The sequence below is a fragment of the Diaphorina citri genome, unplaced genomic scaffold, assembly GCF_000475195.1.
Source record: "Diaphorina citri unplaced genomic scaffold, Diaci psyllid genome assembly version 1.1 scaffold4101, whole genome shotgun sequence".
Classification (NCBI taxonomy): domain Eukaryota; kingdom Metazoa; phylum Arthropoda; class Insecta; order Hemiptera; family Psyllidae; genus Diaphorina; species Diaphorina citri.
Window position 1 is genome coordinate 12,894 of NW_007381500.1, and position 7,897 is coordinate 20,790.

Consider the following 7,897-nt stretch of genomic DNA (forward strand, 5'->3'; position numbering starts at 1 on the left):
TTGTTGTTGTTGATGTTTTTAAAGGTAGGTAAGCTATAAAGGTAGGTTGGAAGTAGCAATGACACACTACGCAGACTTAGTGCCTTTCCATTAGTGTACATTTAATTTTAATGTAGGCCGTGTGTCATGCCATTAGGACTAGTACACTCGAAGGTAGGTGGGTTAGGTAGGTCACAAAAAGTATTGGGATACCTATAGAATATACCTAGTTATAGATTGATAATAATGTTTCTACCAATGCCTACTTCCCAAGTACCTATACGTAACATTATCTCACAACTATTAAGTGGATATTATTACAACTTATTATCGCACTTTTAAAAGTTAGTTAGCTTAGTTGGTAGTGCGTCTGCCTTGTAAGCGCTAGGCCGCGGGTTCGATTCCCGCCCGGGGCGGATTTTATCCTGATGGGATAATGTTCGTTCTCGGAACGGCTGGCTTTCTCCTATCCTGTCTTCCTTCTCTCTTCAATTTCGGGACGATAAGACCATAGCAGTTACAGTTCCCTCTGTCAAACCTCTTTTAAAAAAAAAAAATCATTTTCCGCCACTCACCCTCAGTTTTGGTGACGTTTCCATTGGTAGTTGTCACTGCACTCGAAGTCTCCGAAGTACCTGTAACAGCAATGCACAATGAAACAGAAATGTTTTAAAAAGATAATGAAACAGAAATGTTTTAAAAAGATAATAAAAAAGAGATGATATTGTCAATATTAACGTCCTCCATTTTTAAAAAATGGCTACACAAAAGATAAAGTACCTAGATCGTAGATAAACACTTGGTTTGCACGAGATCCAAGTATTTCATCACACACACTGAAGGCAAAACAATAAATAAAACAAGGGTACCTATAGTACTAGCATCTAATAATACATAGAATGGCCATTGGCCAACTTTGGTTCATAATAATCTGTACATTTTTCAGGAGGCAAATTGGCAATGTAACTAACACTAGTACCTACAATACGAGTATTAGGGAAAAGAATCAACCTCAAACAAAGAGTATTTGCCATAAGCAAAATAAAATTTGATAAACTAAAAACTATTGAAACTATTTTCAAAGTTTTAATGGCAGGAAGTACAGATACATTATTAGACAATGAAATTGGGTTTAAATTATTTCAAAGAAAACTGGAAATATTTATGTACAAGTAATTTTTAATTGAATTCATAAAACGTTAGTCAAAATAGTAGGCAATGGCACAATAGTTATCAACATTAAAAGTAAAATTTTATTAAATAATTTGATGGATTTTATAGGTTTATAATGAAATTTGGGAAATTATTAATGATTTAGAATAATTCTATCACTCATTCATTTAATCAACTTTAAACCGACAAAGGCTTTTGATGAAAATATTAGTTAGTTTCGTTGAATATTTGTTTTATCATTTAAAAGAAATGGGCTCATTTTAACAAGTAGGTAGGTAGTATTTTTAATAACGAAAATATCACTTGGAAAAATACGATAATAGATTCGATATACCTAAAGAGAAGGAAGAATGTAACGGGTAACATTATCAAACAAACTGTAGTAGGTAGATAATGGAACAAACAAGTTACTAATCTAATAAAAAAAAAAGCATGTAAAAACAACAGAAACAAACTACACACAACACAATTAACAAAATCTGTCAAACAATTAAGAACATTTAACACAAAAAGAGTCAAACCCATTCAAAAAAATCAAAACAGGTGAAGTTAAAAACTCAATTAGTTGGCAAAAAAGAAAAACGCATTAGAAATTTTGAAAAACGGAAAAATTGTTTCCCAAACACAAAAGAACTCACAAAAGTTTTCGTGATAGAAATTGTGATGAGATAAGAGAGCTCGACGTCTTGGGCAAGCCAATGATGAAGATCAAGATACGACTCGATATAATTGAAATTAATGACAGAAATATGAAGACCGCGTTTTTAATTTAGTTGACGTGTAATTTGTTTGAGAAAAAAGTTAGTTTAAAATGGGTGCAATTAAATTTGTATGTTTGTCACGATGAATGTTTAGAATCTACGTGTGTTAGTTGATACATATCTACATAATGTTATAATCGCCTAGGATAAACCTACCCTAAAATTTGAAGCAGCTTTATTACCTAACAAAATAATCAATTTGAATCTTTTACTAAAATATTTTCTATTATAAGTTCAATTCAAGGGGATAGAGGAAAGGAGACTAGACCAAATTGTGTAAGGTTTTACGTATCCCAACGTAGTTTCAACTGATATCAAACCATCATGTACGTTATTTCATTTTCATTACTACATGTGTCATAATTCCATATTTGGTTTTATTTACTCTCAAGGAACAAGCTATCAAATGCCTCATCTACATTGTCCAAGTTATCACTCAGTGGTACAACAGATTTACTAGTGGTGCTAGAACTCTTGCTGGTTTTGGTTTTCTTGAACTGTTTGAAGTTATACTTGTTGATTTCTTTTTTACTACCTTCCGTATTCAAATAAGCTTCCACAGTTTTCTTTTTTTCGATCGTATCCGGAATGGCAGCTTCAAATTGTTTCGCAAAACTCAACGAATGCGATGATTTGGCTTTTGGTAAAAGTTTGCCTGGTCCAGCTGGTATTGGGCTGGATTTCTTTGGTGCCATGCGGTCTAAAACCATTTGGTGCCAGGATTCTGATTTTTGGAGGACAGATGGCATTTTCGGTGATGATGCTGGTGGTGACACAAAGCCTGCACTCGGCGACATACTGTTTGCATTTGGTGAGCTTGGTGGCAATTTCAAATGTTGTTTTGGTATCGAAGGCGTGGCAAGCGATTGATGAAATGGTTTAACAGGAACAAATGCCGTTTTCGACGATATTTTAAGCTGTGGTGTTTTGGTCAGTATCGGTGGAGCAGGGAATTGAGGTGATGAAGGTGTTGACAAATTCATATGGGGAGAATTCAATTTGTTGATTGGAGAATTATCGGAAATGGAACTTTGTGTGGAGCTTTGTGATAATTCCCCGTAGCCAAGGTTATGATGGTAGGTCGGAGAAATGCTTTTCCTACCTGGGCTATAGTGCAATTTATTTTGCATTGTTTGAGGAGAAATTTGTGAGATATAATTCATGTAGGAAATTTTACTGTCACCTCCTGAAGGTTTGGAATTAGTTTTGTTGACATTGGCAGGCGCATTGCTAATGATAGCTGGGTTGTTTCTAGGAGGAGGAGGTTGAGACGTAGCTCGCTCAAAGGATGTTATACTGTTAGCGACAAGTTTGTGTCGAGAGTCAACGAATTGGTCTGAAGGAATGGACTGATAATTCCGCTCTTGAGGAACATTTGAAGTATGGTTTCTGTAAGGATAACTCACTGGGGATATTACAGATGAAGGATAAACTGAGGATGAAGATTTCGAGCCAGTCAATGCGTACGGTGCATTGTTTGAAGAATAGATCGGATTATTAGAAAAATTCACATTGGGGTTATAATCATCTGAATGCATGTACATAGAATTAGGACGAGTCTTAGCAACATTGGAAGGTTGCTGTTGAAGATGTGTTTGAGGAATTGATGGGGAGTTGTAATTGCCATCTCTATACGGTGGGAATCTATGAGAATCAGTTTGATAATTTGATTGTGCTGATGATGTTGGATACTGTTGACCAGGTTGCACTTTACTTTGTTGAAAGTGTGAGCTTGATGTGTGAGGTGAGGGATATTGTTGATAAGAGTTATGTGTTTGAGACGAAGGTGTATAGTTTTGAAATGAGGTTTGGGGTAGTGATGAACTAGCAGAATAGTTCATAGGTTGTACGGTGACATTGGGTCGATTGACTGGGGTAGGATATACATAGGATGTGTTGGATGGAAGATTACTCGTGTCAATTGATCGGAAAGTAGAATCGTCACTAGGGAACTGGTTTTGAGAATGATTGTCATTGTACTGGTGTTGGGAAATGATGTTTTTCAGTACATTAGTGGATTCGTTGAAATGCTGCTTGTTAGTTTTATTCACAATGACTGCCTGCTGACATTGTTCCTTACCCATTACTCTACTCACAGCTACAGTTTGCGGTTCATAAGAAATGTTATCTACAACTGCAGGGGAGATGGGGGTAAAGTGTGAACCATTTTTGGTGCAAAGGGGAGACTTGTGAATTTCTACAACACTGGGCTCGTACGGTGAGATTTGACTTTCGTAAAATCCAGCTTGGTCGTTTTGTATTTGGAAGTTTCGAGGATTTTCATTATATCCTGAGGTATGTTCCTGATATGGAGAGAAAATCCCTGAATTATCGTGATAATCCCTAGAAGGTGAATCATACAATGAATGTTCTCTGTATGCATTTAGTCCTTGCTGAGGAGACATGACTTTGTATGTTCCTGATATGGAGAGAAAATTCCTGAATTATCGTGATAATCCCTAGAAGGTGAATCATACAATGAATGTTCTCTGTATGCATTTAGTCCTTGCTGAGGAGACATGACTTTGGGAATAGGTTTTTGATATTGAGGTTCAGGAAATTGTTTCTTTATAAACTGAGTTGGTTGACCATTTGAATGGGCTGGGGCCTGCGGTTTAGGGTACGGATAAACTGGTTGTACAATTGGTTTGTAGTTTTGGGGTACATCTGGTTTCTGAGGGATTGGTTTGAAATTGGTTTGTTGTGGAACAAAATTACGATGTGTAGTTGTACTGGTTGATGCAAATGTCCTATGTGAATCGGATTGTCTATCATGAGCATTGTTATATTCGTTAGGGTTTAGATTGTTCTCAAAATTGTTGATCTTTGAGTTCACATTTTTTACTCCTACAGATTTAGGTTCCATGTTGATATAGTTGATGCAAATGTCCTATGTGAATCGGATTGTCTATCATGAGCATTGTTGTATTCGTTAGGGTTTAGATTGTTCTCAAAATTGTTGATCTTTGAGTTCACATTTTTTACTCCTACAGATTTAGGTTCCATGTTGATATTTTCAATCTTGTTGAACTTTTCACTTGCCATTTGTTTAACAGTTCCTGTGTAAGATGTTTTAGTTTGTGGTATAGATTCTACTTTGTTGACTGCTTGGAAGGGAGATTTGATAGCGTGTGTAAAGTTTTGTGTAGGTTTTGTTTGGACAACGAGTGATCCTGTCACTACATTGCTATGCTCTTCATTGCTCATCCAAGGTAGTCTATTATTCTGATTCATCTTCTCTTCACTTTTTTGCCAAAATAGTTTAGCTTGAGATTTTTTAGGTTGAACTGCAGGTACATTTTGTTTCTCAGCGTTTTCAAATGTTGTTTTAATGCAGCTGAAGCGATTGCTCCAATGTGCACCACCTCTGGCAGCAGAGTTATAACATTTCGTATCTTCGGTGTTGTTCTTTTTGAGAAAGGCTAAAAATTTGAAATCGTTTTCTGTTTTAGGTACAAACGTTGGTGTTTTGTTTTTCAACCTGTCCTCATTAGTGAGCTCATCGCCTGAGGAATAATATTTCATATTCTTTGGAATATCTATCGTATTGGATCTTTTCATTTTAATCTTTTTGTTGCTTCGAATCAACTGTTTCGATTTCATTTCATTTTTAGCAAACTTGAGTAATTTCCTTGCATTCCGTATGTTATTTCCTCCGTTATTTTCGTCATCATCACTGGAAATATCACCATCTTCAGCATCATCTACCATTTGATTTGTTTCCCGGAGTGTTAATGTTGCTACTAGTGGCTTTATACCTGGTTCATTAGATTCAACCGTATAAACATCAGGACTATAATTCACACTTTTGTAGTTTTTGACGTTGGGATTTTCAATATGAACTATATCATTGGATTGGTCTAGTCTGGGGGACATAACACTATTATTAATATAGCTATTGTCTAAACTCGATTGTTTTTGAAACTGCTTAGCATTTTCGTTTTTACTGCTGTCTACACTTCTTTGTTTCAGTATACTTTGCTGTTTTCCTACGTTATTAGTTGTTCTATTGCTATCAAGAATATCTTTTTGAAAGTGTATTACATTTTTGTTATTGTTAATACTATTATTTAAATTCGCGGATTGTTTATTATATTGTTGGACGTCATTTTGTAAATTGTTTACAAGTGTGTTTGGTTGATTCTTTATTCCTACATTGTTAGTTCTAACCGGACTGACGTGGTCATCACATTGATCAAGAAAACCTCTGACACTCCCCATGTCATCTTGTGTGCCAGCTATGGAGTGCCGATTTTTGTGATATTTTCTGGGGGGTGGTGTTGGTATAGTTTGTTCATTGCTTTCGTTAGTGTTTTTCACATTCAGAAAAGATTTTAGCTTATTCATTAATCCCTGTACATTGTCTTTGTTATTGGTTTTACTTAGTTCGTTTTCCAGTCTGGCTAATGTTATCTGTACTTCTGTCATTAATTCTTTCTCTTTGTTTTCGTTTTTGTCGCTACTGAATTGTTTATCAACGGGTCTACTAGTTTCGATCTGATCTTCGCTAGATTCGGTTCCAGAATCATTGATGACTTTAACATCATCCTCATCACTGTCGTCGTTTTCACCAAGATAAACGCCTTTTGCTGTCATCGCTGTGGAGTCTGTGTGACATAAGAGTTATCAGAACGAGAAATAAGAGCATCGGGTTGAATATAACATCATGAACGGATTTAAAATTTTGACCCTTGCCAATTTTTTTCTCCAAACGAGTATTACTCGTGTGTCCGTTCGTTTTATACCCAAAAATAAATAAATATGAAGTCAGTGTTTTTATAATGAAAATCTTAAATCTATTCTGAATTCAAGGTTGAGAGAAGAATGGAAAGAAACGGAGAAAGAAGATTAGAGCTAGACAGAAACAGTGGAATACTGTGTGGAAACGTGATCATTGGTGATTGGTTATCCAAAAGTAAAGTCGTCTTCTCACAAGATTGATTGGAGAAGGAGAGCTTTCAAATTTCCCATTCCCATGTGCTCATTTGATTAATCCTTTGGTGATTTTCTACTGTAAAGGTAGAAACACACGGCTGTCCTGAACGAATTACTACAATATTATGGGAAAACTTTGAACTACATCTTTCTCACACCCCATGACTTCACGTTACGTGACGCGATGGTAGTGTGTTTCTACGTTTAGAGTCATCTGAACGCACGCGGTGCGGCAGTGCGCCAGGCCAAGTCCTATCAAGTTTCCACACAGATATTAACAAGATGGTAAACTTTGATGCCAAGAACAGACTGTCGTTCCTGATCTGGTAAAGATTTTATGGCAGTCCGACGGAACTTTGTTAAGAACTAAGAGAAGCAGGGTTGCAATGTTTGATGAATGAACAAATAAACAAGAGCGTCCATAGAGGAATTTCACCTAGAAGGGTTATAGATTTTGCCTGGATATCATATAGAAAAGAATTTCAAAAGAATTTTCATAGAAAAAAAATTGCTTCACAAAGATTCCCCATTTTTGAATTTATTGCAAAATAAATGCAGGTTGACCTTGAAGCCTTTGTTTACTAATGTGAATGTTGCCAAATTTGGCATGTTTTTCGTCACATTTAATTGAAATTCGTAGTTCTGTGTTACCTTGTGACTCTTGGCAACATTGAATTTCGTTCTTTTTCACTTTTTTGACACAAGATTACTTCCGTGTTTCATTTGTGTTTTTTTTTCTTTTTTTTTTTTTCAATTTCATATAGGTAAGGTAAGGTGCTTCGGTAAGGTGTATCCAAATATAGATAGCCGACCATGTGTGGACACAGCTTTGGTGCAAATTAATCAAGGGAATTTGGCAACATTGAATTTCGTTCTTTTTCACTTTTTTGACACAAGATTACTTCCGTGTTTCATTAGTGTTATTTTTCAATTTCATGTAGGTAAGGTGCTTCGGTAAGGTGTGACCAAATATAGATAGCCGACCATGTGTGGACACAGCTTTGGTGCAAATTAATCAAGGGAATTTCTGGACTATCGATTTACAGTAC

The 7,897-nt window shown here is 35.8% G+C and overlaps 2 protein-coding genes across 2 annotated transcripts; both read right to left on the reverse strand.

The window, feature by feature from the left end:
* Nucleotides 1–1,908: 1,908 nt before the first annotated feature.
* LOC103520806 lies at nt 1,909–4,694 on the reverse strand. Its single transcript, XM_026831782.1, has 2 exons — nt 4,538–4,694; nt 1,909–4,332 (listed from the first exon to the last, which is right to left on the reverse strand). The coding sequence occupies exons 1-2, from the start codon at nt 4,692–4,694 to the stop codon at nt 2,291–2,293; spliced, it is 2,199 nt and encodes a 732-aa protein (XP_026687583.1). The 3' UTR covers nt 1,909–2,290.
* Nucleotides 4,695–4,760: 66 nt separating this feature from the next.
* Nucleotides 4,761–6,509, reverse strand: LOC103520807 (putative uncharacterized protein DDB_G0293878). The gene has a single exon (XM_008485903.1). The coding sequence runs from the start codon at nt 6,507–6,509 to the stop codon at nt 4,761–4,763; it is 1,749 nt and encodes a 582-aa protein (XP_008484125.1).
* Between the last annotated feature and the right edge of the window lie 1,388 nt (nt 6,510–7,897).